The sequence below is a fragment of the Magallana gigas genome, chromosome 1 (assembly GCF_963853765.1).
Source record: "Magallana gigas chromosome 1, xbMagGiga1.1, whole genome shotgun sequence".
NCBI classification, from domain to species: Eukaryota; Metazoa; Mollusca; class Bivalvia; order Ostreida; family Ostreidae; genus Magallana; species Magallana gigas.
In genome coordinates this window covers 2950874-2968046 of record NC_088853.1, presented here as the reverse complement: position 1 = coordinate 2968046, position 17173 = coordinate 2950874, and the positions used below count along the sequence as shown (strand labels likewise).

The window sequence follows — 17173 nt, the reverse complement described above, 5'->3', positions numbered from 1 at the left end:
CGGCTGTCCCGCCTCTCTGTACTATAAATACCTTACAAACGCAAAAATGTATTGTAAATATAACTTATGACATCAACTTTGCATACTTTTAGAGTAAATCAAGTTTTATTAAAGTACCTTTCGTCATCAGATTGTTGCTAATGTAAGGGTTTCGTGATAAAAGTTCGACATTTACAGAGTTTGGTTTCATGTCTAGAATTTTATAACACTTTGCTGTTAATTTTTCAGATGTGCGAAATAAATTAAGGAAAAATATTAAATACTATCCCGAGTGATATTGTGTTAAGTTGAACATTTGTAGTTGGTTTTTGATGCAACTGAACACGCACGATTTTTAATTTGATCTCCATGGTCACAGGACAATTCGGTGTGTCTAAGTTTAATATAACATGCCGATTTACAATGTTGTTATGGCTGTAACGGTTAAGGTAGAGTTAGGCTTGCATGAATAAATGTAGATTTAAATATTTTATAATGACTTACAATAAAATGTATTCCCTCACAACTTTCATGATATAACTCGCGGTGGACCAAATCTGTAAGTCTTTCGTTTAAACATTCACGAGATACACATACGCCATTCTTTTTGTTCACTGAAATGTAACTTAGTTATGATATAAAGCTGTCATGAATTTATAATAGTATTTGGTCGCCATAATAGTTTCAATCGCATCATCAATTGCCACTGGGCTATACATACCGGTCTAGAAAGTTACGGTCGTTTGCTTTTGAGGCATTCAAGTGACACGGACATCTAAACAGCCAATAAATAGCTAGATAAATTCTAGATGGTGGTACATTTTGCATTCTTAGGCAGAGGTTACTAATATATATTTTATAATGGGATAAATATATAACGTCAGGTACATGTCTTAACATGTATGTTATCTAAGGTTAACATTGTTTCATAATCGAGACTTAAACTTTTACCTGTGAAAAATCCAACCCATCATAATATTACTTTACAATTAACTAGAATATTGCCATCGACCGTATTAACATTTTAGCTCATACCCGCACGGACGCATTGCATATAACAGTCTATTTTGATTGGTTGTTTAACAATTCATTAAAATCAAAGTACTGAAAGTACTGACACGAGTTGATGCTACAGGAATCAGGCATTTATTGCCCCTTTTCTGCTCTCAACAACCAGAATTTGAAATAAATCATTAATAAAGTATACAGGAATCTTATTATCATAGGCCATAACATATCAAAGATGGAAAATAATGAATCGTGAAATATCATAGAGGGATGTTCGGCCATCTTGTACATTTGAGGGTCAAAAACTGACTAAAACAGTTTTCATGAAAAAAAGGCAATAAATATAAGTTCGCATTCAAAAACAGAACAACACCTTTTTAAAAGCTGCATGGTCCGATTTTATATCAAATGTGTACGCTTTTGAAAGGATGGTTATGCTAAGTATGTGTATAATAACAGACATTGCTGTAGTTTTCCTTGTCAATTAAGCCATATTTCAATGAAAAAGATGATGACTTTTTTTTAACAAAACAAACGTCATAAAAAAAGTATCGCGTTATTTCGCCTCATATTAAAATTCGCCCTGAAGTCGAGGAGGGGATGATTGTATTACGACTTTGACATCAAGTGTAAATGTGAGTAATGTTCTGGCAAAACAAAAATAAACCTGCGTACAGTTTGTTCACTATTATTTCTGAAGTTTGTTTTGTTTACAATCGATGCATTTTGTTTTGTTTTGTCAATTTGTTTTTTGATATTTTTTGAATGCTCATAAAAAATCATTTTTATTTACTTTGAATATTTCTAGCTTTGAAGGAGACCGATTTTGCTGGTGTAAATACTAAATAGGTGCGGGTTTATAACTCTCTAAGATATTTGGTTTGTATGGAAAATTATTTGATTCTGTAGTAGCCAAAATATTAGACCATGCAGCTTTGAACAGGTGCATGACAGTTTGTATTGTTATGACGATCGACACAACTAATGATAAGTTCATTCAATCGGCAACATTTAACTCACGTTATATATCTTTCTCATAATTAAAAATATATACCCTCTATACCGGTACCTTATTATTACGTAGAGGGTATACTATTTTTTATTATGAAAAAAAATGTATAACGTCTCTGCCCATGATGAATCTGTATCTACTTCACTAGGAGCAAATCGTCAATATGATGAAATGATGTTCTCTTCTTCTGTCATTTCTCAAGTTATTATACTTCCTTTCAGAACCTTGTTCCATTTAAATATTTTCATTAAATTTCAAATCGTTTTTACAAAACTATACAGGCACAATATTTTAAAGGGTTTTATAAATCACATGCACGTGACATTTTAAACTTTTCTCTTTAGAATTCTTGTACCATATATTATAGTACAAGGATTTTTTTTCATTTAAAGAGAAGTTTATAAAAACGTCAGGTTCCTGTGTTATATTTAAACAATAAAATGCATTCTTTGGTGATTCATGGGGGATATGAAGGTGGCGACATTGCAGAAAAAATACATAATCCGCGTTAGCGGGCTATATAATTTTTTTCTGCAATGATCGTTACTTTCATAACCCGCATGAATCATCAAAGAAGCATTTTATTGTTTATATAAAATATCTTAAATGATTAGGGTCAATTTGTAATATTTACATTTTAGTGTCTTTAATATGTCTGTGTAAATTTACATCTTTCTTTTAACAAATTAATAAATTGATTGTAAAAAGTAAGTAAAATTCACTAAATTACTGTTAATGTACATTAGTACGTTAGCTAAAAGAAACAGCCAAATCGTCTCCAATGGGAATTTGAGTCTGTCATCATCATGAAATCTTATATTCCGCGCAGTCCGTGATCTTTTTTTTTAAGTCGCTGTATAAAGTTTCGACCAATCGAGAAACGGGGCGTGTTGATTTCAGTTATGGCTGTTTTAAAGTTAGTCTACACTGACATATAAATATAATACTTAGTATAAAATTCAAATCATTGCATCAGGTATCAAAAAACAAAATGACAAGATTCAACTCATGTCCAAAATGCACACCATTAACAACAAGCTGCTATTCTATAGATAAAGTAAAATAGATTGCCTCTGTTTATCAAATCAATTTGTAAAAAAAAAAATAATGTTTTAGATACTATTTCTTAATCAACGCTGCTCAAAACTATAAATCGCCACACAATATAAACTACCACGCTAGTCTATTTTTAATCTATGACGTACATAAACAGGCGTGCAGTTTTCCCGATGTGCATGTTGCAGGGCCACACTGACCTTCAACTCAACGAAAGATCAAATCACATAGACACCACCACCCCCCCCCCCCCCCCCCTCCCCCGCTCTTGATTATTTTCAACTCTTTTGCTTCACCTCTTTGTTTTGTCACACTAAAATGATTTCACGTTTGATAAAGTGTAAGTAATGAAAAGCATTCATGTTCCTGAATTTCAACTCTTGTGTGGGAAAACGTTAAACATTCACCACTGAGCTGAGCTAATTTGCATAAAGGCGATTACAGCGCGGATATCACTGAAGTTTCATTTCCATGCATATACGTCAAATTTAGTTATAGCGATATTTTCATCAGTCAATAAAAATGTTATTGGTTATGAAGAAACATACTTGGTATCTTTTATACAATTTATTGATGGCAACAATAATGTATCCTTAGTATATGAAATGTGTCAGAAGATTTATTTTGAACCTACATTCTTGTGCGGATTGATATCAATTAACAAAAAGAAAATCATGATTTCCTGTTGATTAAAATACGTTGAAAACAAATTTTACTTCCGATAAACGAAGTCATTCTTTCATCATTCATATCATTACATTTTGATAATTGATGTATTAGTTTGGCCATCAATACGAAAATGTGATTTAACCCAGTGATGGGAAACCCCTTTGCAGTGACTATACTGAGTTGATATACATCAACTCATAAAAAGGGCGTATACAAACCACAGAGATAACCTTTTATTATTGACGCCGCGTACTCGGATAAAGTCATGCAGGTAAGTTCGGCATTCAAGAGTAAATGCCTAACTTGATGGAGAAAATAGTTGCACAGCAGAACTAACAGTTTGGAAAAGTAATATTCTTTTTTGTTTAAACACACATGTAATCGGAAATAATGTAAGTACTTGGTGATTGTTGCAACAGTTTTACGGTGATATTCAAAGCTTTATGTAGATACCGGTAATATCGTTTTTTGCATTTGTTAAACTAAAACCGTAACAAAAATGTGAACACTTTTGAATATAAAACGGTATTGTATATGTGTTTTGTTTGTCTGTTTTTATGCTGATTATTTTTTACATTGCTAGAGATGAATACGCGTTTGTTGTTATCTAAGTTCCTCTTGCACTGTCATGATCAATACACGTTATTTGTGAGTTTTCTAAAAACAAAGGTTGTCTCATATTGTGGGAACACAAATTGATGTAGTGGCACACCTTAAAGCTTCAAGTGTTAAAATCCAGAGTCCTATAAAGAACAACGGACGTTATTAGCCGTAATTGGCTGCAAAACTTATCATATTATCAGTTACCAATTTAAAGCTTGACGATTTATTACATGCAAAATAGAATACAGAGCGCTAAGTCAATTATAAGTAAATGAATGCAATGAACAGAGAACATAATATGTATGAAACGTAGTTAAACATCAAGTCTCAGATGTGTTTAATAGGATTAAATTACATGTAAATACGAACTGTCTTTACCATGGATCGTACCAAGTTAGCTGAAAAACTACAACTTTTGAAGAAAACGACCTTTTTTTAAAAACCTATTTAACTGTTTAAAAGTACTTTTTGTTATGTACACTGTTAAACAATAATATTGAAGCACCATGAATTGACATCATATTGAATATTGAATTGGTTCCTACTAGCGTTTATTGCCAAGCTCTCAAGACTCCCTCTAATTAAAATAAACTCCGTAATTTTGTTTTAGCATTTGTTGTCTGCCGTCCATAGGTCTGACTGCCCCACTGAGCTTAAAATTTATTAATATAAATAGTTTTCAAATAGAGATAAGTATTTAAAGTTTGTTTGTATTTTTCAAAAACTTTCTCGAAAACCATTTGGCCAGAAGTTTTAACTATGGGAGCATCATCAGGTGGTGTAGATTTAACTTTGTTCAACTGGTGATTCCCAAGGGTAAGGTGGGGTCACAATAAGCGGAAGGGTGCAATTTCTTCAAAGACATATTTAGTGAACGTATTAAAACATCTTCTCAAAGCAATTTAACCAGATAAGCTGAAATGTATTTTGAAGCATCCTCAGGTAGTGTAAATTCACATGTATTCAAATCATTGCGGGTAAGACGGGGCCACAATTTTTCATTGGAATATATAGAGAAAAATCTTTAATCATCTTGTTTTTACAAAAACCCATTTAACCAGAAAAGCTGAAATTTAGGCGAAAGAATCTTCATGTAGTATAAATTCAAGTTTGTTTGAATTCATGATCTCCGGGGTAGGGCTACAATGCAGGGAGGGGGGGGGATCATATATATACATAGTTATATAAAGGGGAAAATTAATTTATTTTTAATTGGCAAGATAATGTGTCACTTGTTTGGATGCACCCTCAAGGAAGTGAAGATTCAAGCTTGTTAAGTCGCCTGAGTAAACTCAGGTGACCTATTGCTATCCGTTTTCGTCTATCGTCGTGCATCGTGCAACATGCGTTAACAATTTACTTTTTTAACATCTTCTTAAAAACTACAAGTCTAATTGTTAATTATTGAATCTAAATTGTGATACCCATGGCTCTACCTCCCCCGGGGCTCCACATGTGGGGCCAAATATGCAAAAAAAAAAATCTTCTCAACTCCCATACATGTGAGGAAAGAACTGGTTGCATAATTATGATGTCCATGAAGCCTCTACCAAAATTGTGAAATTCATGGCCACTGGGTCAGGGGTTCTGGCTCTAGGGTGGGGCCTTTATGGCCATATAGTAAAAATTTATTAAATCTTAGAAAAGCTTCTCGTCTTCCATATATATTTGATAACCATGAGGTCGTCTACCAAAATTGTGAAATTCATGGCCCCTGGGTCAGGGGTTCAGACTCTAGGGTGGGGCCAATATGGCCATATAGTAAAAATGTATTAAATCATAGAGTATCTACTTTTCTACTACCATATATATTTGTAAAAAAACAACTAAATGCATGATTATGATGTCCATGAGGCCCTCTACTAATATTGTGAAATTCATGACCCCTGGGTCAGGGGTTCAGGCTCTAGGGGGGGGGGGGGAATATGCCTATATAGTAAAAATGTATTTAATCTTAGAAAATCTTCTTCTCGTCTCCAATATATATTTTGAATACATGGTTATTATGTCCACTAACTTCTCTACCTAAATTGTGAAATCCATGGCCCCTGGGTCAGGGGTTTAGGACATGGGGGGGGGGCAATATGACAATATAGTGTTTATGCATATGATGTTTAAAAATGTTCTTCTCTATTCTCACACATCTGATTAAAAAATTGACTTATATTTATGTTTACCAGGAAGTCCTCTACTGAAATTTGAATTTTCATGTACCTTGGATTATGAGTTTTGACTCTAGGGCAGAACCAAAATGGATGTATAGATGGTAATGCATATAATTATAAATAATTATCTTCTTTACCCCTACACACCTGAAAGGAAAACTGAATTCATGATTTTGTAGACCAGATCTTAAAGTTTTTCGCCAAAATTATAGGTTTCACAGTTCTTTTTGAAAGATTTCAGGCAGAGACGTGGTCGTAATTACAAATTTATAATTTTTCTACTCCAGAATAAAATCTAATTAATTAAATGCATATATGAGACTCCTCCACAAGTTTGTGTATGGGTAATTTACTACTCAGGTGTCCGTTAAGGCCAATTGGCCTCTTGTTTGATTTGTGATTCCCTGGGTTAAGGAGAAAGGGTAGGAGTAACAAAGAAATATTTATAAAAAAATCTTGTAATATCATCTTACAAAACAAGAAAGAAAAAGCTTAAACTTGTCTGGAAGCATTGTCAGGTAGTGTTTGAAAATGAACTGAAGTTAGTTTAAATAATTACCCGTTGTGGGGGGAGGCAAAATGTAGGGTTCAAACAATTTCCTAAGACAAGTATAGATAATACAAAATTTTCGGGACAACCAGTCCCTTCTTCAGGACCAAAAAATAAATTACATGAGTACAAAACAAAGAAAACAAAATCTAAAGCTACTACTAAAATACTTAAGAAACTATAAAAAAGAAAAGCTACATTATAAACATTTGTTCACATTCTTAAAGAAAGTGTTGCTACTGTCGCCGATCGCTCTAAAGTAATCAATCGACTGCCAACTTCACGCCTGATTAAGTTAATTAGCTAATTAAAATTGGCGTCCGAGTTATCTAATGAAAATTTGAACCCCCGTTGTTAACTCGTACGGCACTTATGCTATAGACTCGAATTTTGATTATGTAGTTTATAATGTAGCTTTTCTTTTTATTGTTTTCTTTGTTTTGTACTCATGTAATTTATTTTTTGGTCCTGAAGAAGGGACTGGTTGTCCCGAAAATTTGACAATTTCTATTGTTCGTGTCGTTAGCCATTTTTAGTGCTTTATATATATATATATATATATATATATATATATATATATATATATATATATATATATATATATATAAATTTGTTTTTAGAATTCCTTGGATTGTTCCTTATAAGGACGAAACATGTCTAATTCAAAGTTCAAACTAACCGGAGAGAACACTAATCTGGCTCGTTTGGCACAGATGATACTGGGTTCATGCACTAACGTACTACGTGATGTTCTTGGGAAGGAAATCTCCCCGCCCGATCTGGAGAAAAAAGTCAGATGTTATATTGTTAATACAAAGAAACCTGTGATCAACAAACACCAGAAGGCACTTGTATACGGTCACGATTACTCCAAATTTGATGTTACATTGCTGTACTTCCTATTACGGAATATGTGTTCGATTCAACCGCATTCAAACAAATGGGGAAACAACCCACATCCCGGAGATAGAGGTGTGTCAGCAAACATTGAACGGATTCGACTGATAAGAAATGAATATGGACATAATTCGGAAACATCTATCTCCGACACAGACTTTAAACAAAAATACCAAGATATTAAAGACATTGTTCAAGAGTTGGAAAAAAAAACTTGGGAAGTTCTAAATACCAGAAAGAAGTAAAGGACCTTGAAACTTGTCCAATGGATCCAACTCAAAGCGAGAAAAATATAATGGAGTTACTTGACCTCCATGAAAAAATCAAAGATATTGCAGGTATTTTTCTTTTCACTGGTAAAAAAGCAAAGATGTTTGTCGAGATATTAAACAACACTAATCCTCAATACATAATTTTATTTTTACAGCAGATGTCAAAGAAATGAAGAACACAGTTGTCCCTTGGAATATAAAGGGTAAGGCTGTCTCTATAATGAACATTATGAAATTGAATTTATTATTTATCTTGATATTGACCACGTCAACTTCCAGTGAACGTTTTTCACAATTTTACTCGTTGTGTCAATTAGTGGTATAACATGAGTTCTCTCGATCTTTTTTCATCTGTAACAATTGACATGAGTATATATATATATATATATATATATATATATATATATATATATATATATACACCCTTTCGGCTAGGACTGACAGTTTCGGTTAGTCATGACCACCTGTGCTGATCATGAGTGTAGATTTAGTAATTAAATTCGAAAGCAGTATATTAGTATCAAAGACAGTATCAAAACTGCCAAACTGTTCATCACAACGTTGAGGGATACGGCTTACAGTCCCCCGCATCACCACATAGCATGAGTAAAAACAAAAGCATAGGTTAAAGGTTGTCCGAAAACATGTAGTTTGTGACTAGCATGCAATTACAAAGCTACAGTACCCGCAACGTTATTTTTTACAATCCTATCTTATCGTATCGTGCGTGTATACTGTTCTATCGTGCGTTAATTCTATCCTATCGTGCGTGTATACTGTTCTATCGTTCGTTAATCCTATCCTATCGTGCGTTAATCCTATCAGGTTTATCGTTTAATTTTAACAATTCTTCCGTTTATCCTTTCGTGTTAATCGTTTCGTGCCTTTTCATATGCAAGTAAATTTATTACTAAGTTGCAACTCGTTCGGTGCGCCGTATACGCATATCTATTGAACAAGAATTGTAAATTTGTTGAAAATAGCTCGTTTGATGCGTAAAATTGATATTATATTGTGGAATAAACTTAAATGTCTCGAAGTATAAGCTATATTTGGGCTCAGGTCGAAAACAAACGTGAAGAGGGTTCAGCAAGTCTAGCCCTCCGGCACGTTTTCTTAACCCGCCTAAATATAGCGTTATTCATATATTTCAAGACAGTAAGCATATATTTTATATTAATGACCCTTTATATGTGATGTTATATATTTATTTATTACTTAAATATGTCTGAATGTTTTAATAATACTATAAAGATCACTATTTTCGCCTTTGTCAAATAAAAAATAGCCATAATCTGACAAATCTGGGAAATTGCGCATACAAAAAAAAACTTTGATAAGACCCCTGGAACAAACCAAGTGGTAAAAAGGTTTTTTTGTTTGACCATTTGATGCTTTTTAGCAATAACTTTAATATGTAGAACAGAACAAGAAATCCTTAGGGCAGAAGTATATAAAAAAATGTAAAAAATGTGCAAAATTGATACATTTCAAGCAAAATCCCATAGGGTCCTATGTTAAAAATTAGCAAACTTTGAGATGACCCTTTAAACAAACGGTGTGGTAAATGTCTTATTTGTTTTTATCTTAAAATAATAACTATATCAGTAGAAATTCATGTAAAAAATTTCATTCAAAAATCTAGGGCAGAACAAATTAGACCCGGCCGCGTTAAACCCGCTATTTTCCGAGTGATTAAATCTCGGGCTGAAATATTCGCGGCGATCGGCTAGGGTGTTCGGTAATGAAAACAATTTTAACAAAACAGAAAATTTATTGATCATTAAAGCTCATAATTTTAGTTTTAAAAAAATTAACTGGTCATTTTTTATACATTCTATAAATAATGCAGCGATGATTAACAACTCGGCAATTGTTACTAATTCCATGTAAATCTCTATTTGTATGTGTTTTCTCTCAAATTCTGCCATTATCAGTTTGTTCGTAAATATCGTTTAAAGCGATCATACGTTTATCATGAACATCGTATATCCTTTCCTATCGTGTATCAATCCTATCATATCGTGCGTGTATACTGTTCTATCGTGCGTTAATCCTATCCTTTCGTGCGTGTATACTGTTCTATCGTGCGTTAATTCTATCCTATCGTGCGTGAATCCTATCCTATCGTTTATCTTGTAAATATTTAAGTTGCGGGTACTGTATATAGAGTCTACAATTATGATAAGTATAGTTCTCTTGGTAGATCGTACTACTGCGCATTTGAATTAAAACTGTACTTTCCAAAAGAGTGATTAACATATTAATAATTGCGCAGCTTGTACACAATTGTTTACTTCTTCATTTAATAGTACCAATCAAAGTCTCTTGTACAGTATTTGTATATCGCAGATGCTTAAAATTTAAACACACTATTTGTGAAGGCGTGTCATATCGTGGGGTATATTTATGTACCAATTGGACGTCAACTTCTTTTTAAATGGCGACTATGTTTATTTTTTAACATATTGTGGGATATATATTTGTACCAATCAGACGTCAACTTCCTGTAAAATGACGACTTTGTTTATTTTTAGCCAAACTTTTCAAACAAAATTTCGTCAAAGATTTCTCGGCAACAATTTATTGCAGAGGCTTGATATTATAACTCACTATTTGTTTAGGCATGCCATGTTGTGGGATATATATTTGTATAAATCAGTTGCCAACTTTCTGTCCAATGTCCACTTTGCTTATTTTGCATATTCACATCAGAGCGGGGGTATCACTAGTGAGCATTGGCTCAGATATCTTGTTGTTTATCTTTTTCAGCTATGTATGAAATAGACATTTCTAAATGGAAAGTGGATGACACGTTCTTTGTGGAAACTCATAGCTTTTGGGCAATGCTAGATACAATTAGGAAACAGTCGTATGTAACGTTTGTTGGAGGAAAGACAATTACTGCCCGTCACATTGCCCTAACACTGCAGGAGGAGGAAGGGTATGAGATCTTGCCGATAAAAGACATAAAGGACATAGAGACGTTCTGTGATCCACACAATCCACAGCTGTTTATTGTTGATGATGCTGTAGGTGTGTTTGGGTTTGACATGGGCGAATTAGAAAAATTAGATAGGTATAAAGATAGACTCATTAAACCTACAATAGAAAAAACAAAGATTCTTATGACATGTCGGGAAACAGTTTTTAGAAATGATGCTTTGTCAGATATTTTTTTGTCGAAAAAGGAAAACGTAATAATGTTACATAGTGATGAATACGCTTTTAACGATGAAGACAAATACAAATTACTTTCTAAATACAGTTTGGATAAGGATTTGTTACCTCAGTATCATTTATCTCACACGTCTAGCATGTTTCCATACATATGTAAAATGGTTTCGAAAAAAGAAGAATGGAGACGTTATGGACTAAAGTTCTTCATAACACCTGTCCCGTGCATATTGGAGATACTAAACGATATGAGAGCAAGAAACAGAATTCAATACTCTGTTTTAGTTTTACTGATGATCAATGAAAATAAATTGTCAGAAAAAGATTTCGACAACGAAGACAGACATTTCAATGAAAAGAAGCGTGAAGTTCTTAAGATGTGTAAAGTAAGTACTACACCAAACTGTTTTGAATTTACTAGTGCTTTGAATGAAATGGAAGGCACCTTCACACAGAAATGCGCTGATAAGTTTACATTTGTTCACGACTCCATGTTTGAAATAGTTGCACATCATTTTGGGAGTCAATTTCCACAGCTTATTTTACAACACCTGAGTAGTGCTTACATTGCTAATTATATAAAACTGGATGACCGCAACAGGAAAAGGAGAAGAGAAAGTGAAAGCCAGGTTCAAGAGACAGATAATGACATTGCTAATAGCAATACAATTGTTGGAGAAGATGGTAATTTTGATTTATTTATAAGATTACAGGAGTGGCATTATCCATATTTTGCTGAAAGATTGTTTCAAGATGTAGAGAATGGAGATTTGCTCAGTGTGTTTATGAACGAAGATTTAAAACGCCCCCTCGTGCTTCAAAGTTTTTTAGCCGTGATGAAGAGCAAATCTTATGATGATTTGAAATCCGTATTTCTTTTAAAGAAAAAAAATAAAGAAAAAATTCCCTATGACTTTGATTTCAAGAATTGTTTTGGAATTTTTCTATTTGATGTTGGAGGTCTTTTAATTGAAAATATATGTCAAAAATGTAACCACTCTTTAGTAAGAGGTATTTCCTTTGTTATCTTGAATGGACACAGCGAAATCTTGCAGTTCGTAATAAAACAGATTATCGAAAATAAAGGAAATATCGATGATCTTTTTCATCCAGAAGTTCACGAGGACAAAGATAGCATAGATTATGCATTATTGAATGCTTATTGTGATAATGTTACAGAATTCTTTTTCGATGGTAAAAAGATGAAGAGACACAATGTGTTAAATAATGAAACGGACACCGAGTCAGTGATACTCGAACAACTTCGCTTAATTCTTCTTGGTTGCTGCTCTAATGATAGGTTAACTATCAAAACATTACTCGAGTACGTTGACAAAAATATTCTTGACACGTCAAATGAATTTAGAGAAAAACAACCTTATAATTTTAAAAAAACGCCAATAGTCCTTGCTTGTGAAAATGGACTTTTGGTGATCGCAGAAGAATTACTGAATGCAGGCTCTTCTGTAAACATGGACGATAAATTCGGCACTCCACTGACCGTTGCGTGCAATTATAAGTATTTAGATATTGTGAAGCTTTTAATAGAACGTGGAGCTGATGTGAACCAAATATGTGGTTCCGATTCACCATTGATGGCTGCATGCAGATATATGAACAGAAATAATAGTGAACGATTGGAATTAATTGAATATTTAATAAAACATGGAGCTGATGTTAATGAAAGAATTGGATGTAAATATCCCGACACGCCACTAGACACCACTGAATTTGATGTCGCCATGTTGCTGTTGTGCAACGGTGGAAGCATTGTGTTCGATATCGAAAAGGAATTGATAATTGCATGTCGGAATGGGTGGACTGATGATGTGGTGGAATTAATAAACGAAAACGCGGATGTGAATGCAAAGGAATTCGGTGATCGATACAGAAAAAAATTTGAATGCTTTAGACATGGATACATATTTTCAAGACCTGTAATTGAGGCATGTAAAGAGGGACATCTGAAAATAGTTAAATTGTTGCTTAGATATGGGGCTGATGTTAATCTTGAAGATATTACACCTGATTGTGGCTATAAATCACCACTGCATGCTGCATGTGAAGGTGGCCATTTAGATATCATTCGTGAGTTAATACAAACTATTGTCATTAAATATGAGGACTTGGAAGATTTCTTTACTATTGCGTGTAACAAAGGTCATGAAAGTGTTGTTTTTGCGCTGTTAGAAGAAATAAAAAAATATGTTGCAGTTAATGCTAATATTAATTACAGTCTGGACTTGTTAGAACATGCAATTCGTCGTTTGAATGTTGTGGAAGAATTGTTAAAATTGGACATAGTATTTCAAGAACCTAAAGCATTTGTTTATATTGAACATGCTTTCCGTTTTAATGAATTAAGCGTTGTGAAAAAGATCATTGAAAAGACAACACATTGCATATGCAACGTAAATAGCACACCACTTTTAACTGCATGTGAAAATGGAAATACGAGTGAAGTGTCACATTTACTGGAAGCGACTTCTAATGTCAATGAAAAAGGTGTCTTTGAAACTCCATTAACGGCGGCTTGTAGACATGGACACGCTGCAATAGTTGAGATGTTGTTAAAAATAAATGCTGATGTCAATCTCTCTGATTGCTTCGGTACACCTCTCACAGCTGCCTGTAGACATGGTCATTTAATTGTTGTTGAGTTGTTAATAAAAGCTGGTGCTGATGTAGATAAGTTTAACAAGTATGACAGCCCACTTACTGCAGCGTGTAGACAAAACCATTTAAGGATAGTGAAAACGCTGCTAAAGGCTGGAGCTAAAATAGATCAACGCGACTATTATTGTACACCGCTTGCAGCTGCAATTGAATGTGGAAATGGTAATGTCGTTGAAGAATTGATACTAATGGGTGCTGACATAAACTTAAAAATCAACAATAAAACTCCACTCACTGCTGCATGCGAATATGGATTTGCAGATGTAGTCAAAAATATCATAAAGGGCAGAGGTGGACTGACTGTAAGAGAACCAAATCAAGATTTGCTTTTTTATGATTATCAATTTAAAACTAGATGCAAAAACGGGCATTCAAATTTTCTTGGTGAGATGATGAATATGGTTAATTATAATATAGATTGTGCGGGATGCCAGTTTACAATAGCGTGTAGAAAAGGACATTTGAGTGTCGTCAAAACGTTGATACAGTCAGGAGCCGATGTCAATGCAGCAGATATAATGTTTCATTCTCCATTAGCAGCTGCTTGTCAAAATGGACACTTGCGTGTTGTCCAAGAGTTGATAAAAGCTGGCAATTATGTCGATAATCCAAAAGAGTTGTGTCTGCCATTGAATGTTGCATGTAAACATGGACATCTGGATGTTGTTGTGGAATTGATTAAGGCCAAACCTGAAATAAATATGCAATCTGAGAAATCTACACCACTTATCGAGGCATGTGCGAATGGTCATTTAAATGTAGTAGTAGAATTATTAAAGGTGGGTGCTGCTGTTAATCAAGACTGTGGAGCTAAAACACCACTTATTGCCGCATGTAAAAATGGATGCACCGATTTAGTTAGAGAATTGCTGAATGCAGGTGCTAAGGTTGATACGCAGATTGAAAATACAACACCATTTTTGACTGCATGTGCATTTGGATCGACGCGAGTTGTAAGGGAGTTGATAAACGCGGGAGCGAATGTTAAACAACGTATTGGAAACAGAACACCTTTAAAAAATGCATTTCGTGATAACAACAATAACCGCATATGTAAAGAGTTGTTAAACGCGATGCTGTGTCGGTCTAGAAGAACATAGGTGAAACAATAACAGTTCATGATGGCAATGCATCTATGATAAAACACTGGATGAATCATTAATGGTGTTTAATAAAACACTGGTAACAAAATGGCACATTGATCAAAGTTCTGTGTTTTTATTTTTTTTATAAATAATTTTAAAAGATAACTGATACCATTAAATCGAATATCATCTTGTTTAAAATTCCGAATTTTTTTAACGATTTGCTTAGACGAAATATAAAACCATACCAAAGTGTTCATGGCTCTAAGTATATGCACATCAAGTACCTACGTTTTATATTACATTAAATTTGAGATGTTTTTGCTCCTGGGGTATGGTTTAGACTGAAAAAATAAAGCTTACTTTGGTGTGCCTTTATGAGATCCCCGTACTTGCAGATCTAGGTATGGGCTGTGATAATTATGTAGTGAACAGTTCAGATATACATTATAATTTTGTGGGTTTTTTTATGATTCAAATATACAAAGAATCAATATATGTATAGTAGTATTGTTTTATTAATGCTTTTTGTATGTATTGTATTGTATTATGTAAGAGGAAAATATTTTAATTATGGTTTTTCACATGCAATAATTTTGAGAGTTTCATCGAAGATATATAATATTGTTCATTCGATTAGATTTTTCTGCTCGCATGAAATTCAAATTATTTTGCCTGGCTTGTTTATTATACATATACGACTTCATAATTGCAAACCGCAATTTTTATGTCGATGTCAACAATTTCGTCAAAATATGTTCCTCAAATATGCTGCTATTTTTAAAAAAAAATCTTCCTATGATTGCTTAAAAAATAATTACTGTTTCAATTGTTTTACTACTTGTTTTCATTGATCTTTTACGGATTTAAATCATACAAGACAATATTTTGGAATTCACCCATTTGAAGAAAACCCCTTTTTTATTAAATCATTTAATTTTAACTTTCTTTATTTCTAGTGTATTCTGGTGTTTCTGGATAGATTATTGAAAGAGCTAATAAAAAATAATAATTGGATAACTGTGTCCTGTTTGGATTGTTTATTTCCTTGGTTAATTACAAAACTGCCAATAATGATAACTGAACACAATTTTTATATGTAGCAGAGATTTTGGCGTTATATTTAAAATATTGACCACTGTTTCCTCAGAATGAAAATGCATACCATACCACTTTTGACATTAAAACATGTTTATTTCAGTTCCTTTCTTATTGATTTTCTCACATTTAATCCATTTTATTATAAGTACGAGTACTGGGAAAGTTTTACGTTGAAAAATGAATTTTGTTTTTTAAAACACATTATCTCAATTTATCTTATGATAAAAAATTCCTTATACGTTTCCATATTCGATCAATTTTTCCCCAGTGTCTAAAAAGTGAAAGTGTAATCAATTCAACAAGTGATCTAGTTGGAAAATTACACGTAAAAATATATTTGCTGGTCGATTGTAAAAGTAAAATTTACAAGTACATTGGTATTATAAAACGCATTTAAACTTACTTTTAGTATTGATCTTGTAAGAAAGGTTGCGCATCCAGTAAAAAGATTTCTCCGGTTATCCAGAATTCCATGTTCTGATTTTGCAACTTTTAAAGCTGCTGCCGGTATATGTTAGCGGTCCAGGATAGCATTTGTACCATGTTGACTATGTCCGGGAAATGAACATTGCTTTTAAAATGGCATAATTAAAAATACCGGTTTTACGGACACTTGTAGCACCAGCAAAACATTTTGTACGCTAGGCATTCTCAGTAGTGTCACTGAAGAAAATTTTAAAGCGCATTCTACATATACTAATGTAGTTCCAAACCGGGGATATCACGTGAAAAACGTAAGCACTGCTTCGGTTTAAAAAGAATATAACTCAAATTTGAACATTGACAATGAGGTATTCAAAAGTTTGATATAAGGACTACTTACCAATATTTTATTTTCAAATGTGAGCATAGAAATGAAATATCAGACATAATTTTAACATTTATTTCATAAATTCTGAAAAATAATCGAAAATGAGTTTCCA

General features: G+C 33.2%; 1 protein-coding gene across 2 annotated transcripts; it reads left to right on the top strand.

Annotated features, from left to right (window-relative positions):
• Positions 1 to 3949: 3949 nt before the first annotated feature.
• Positions 3950 to 16311, top strand: LOC105329991 (serine/threonine-protein phosphatase 6 regulatory ankyrin repeat subunit B). Of its 2 annotated transcripts, none has more exons than XM_066080711.1 (4): positions 3950 to 3995; positions 7663 to 8277; positions 8367 to 8414; positions 10984 to 16311. In XM_066080711.1, exons 2-4 carry the CDS (start codon positions 8205 to 8207, stop codon positions 15162 to 15164), a joined length of 4302 nt encoding a protein of 1433 aa, XP_065936783.1. In that variant the 5' UTR covers positions 3950 to 3995; positions 7663 to 8204; the 3' UTR covers positions 15165 to 16311. The 2 variants fall into 2 exon arrangements, with proteins under 2 accessions (XP_065936783.1, XP_065936781.1); XM_066080709.1 differs by having other exon boundaries at positions 3990 to 4116.
• Positions 16312 to 17173: the final 862 nt, after the last annotated feature.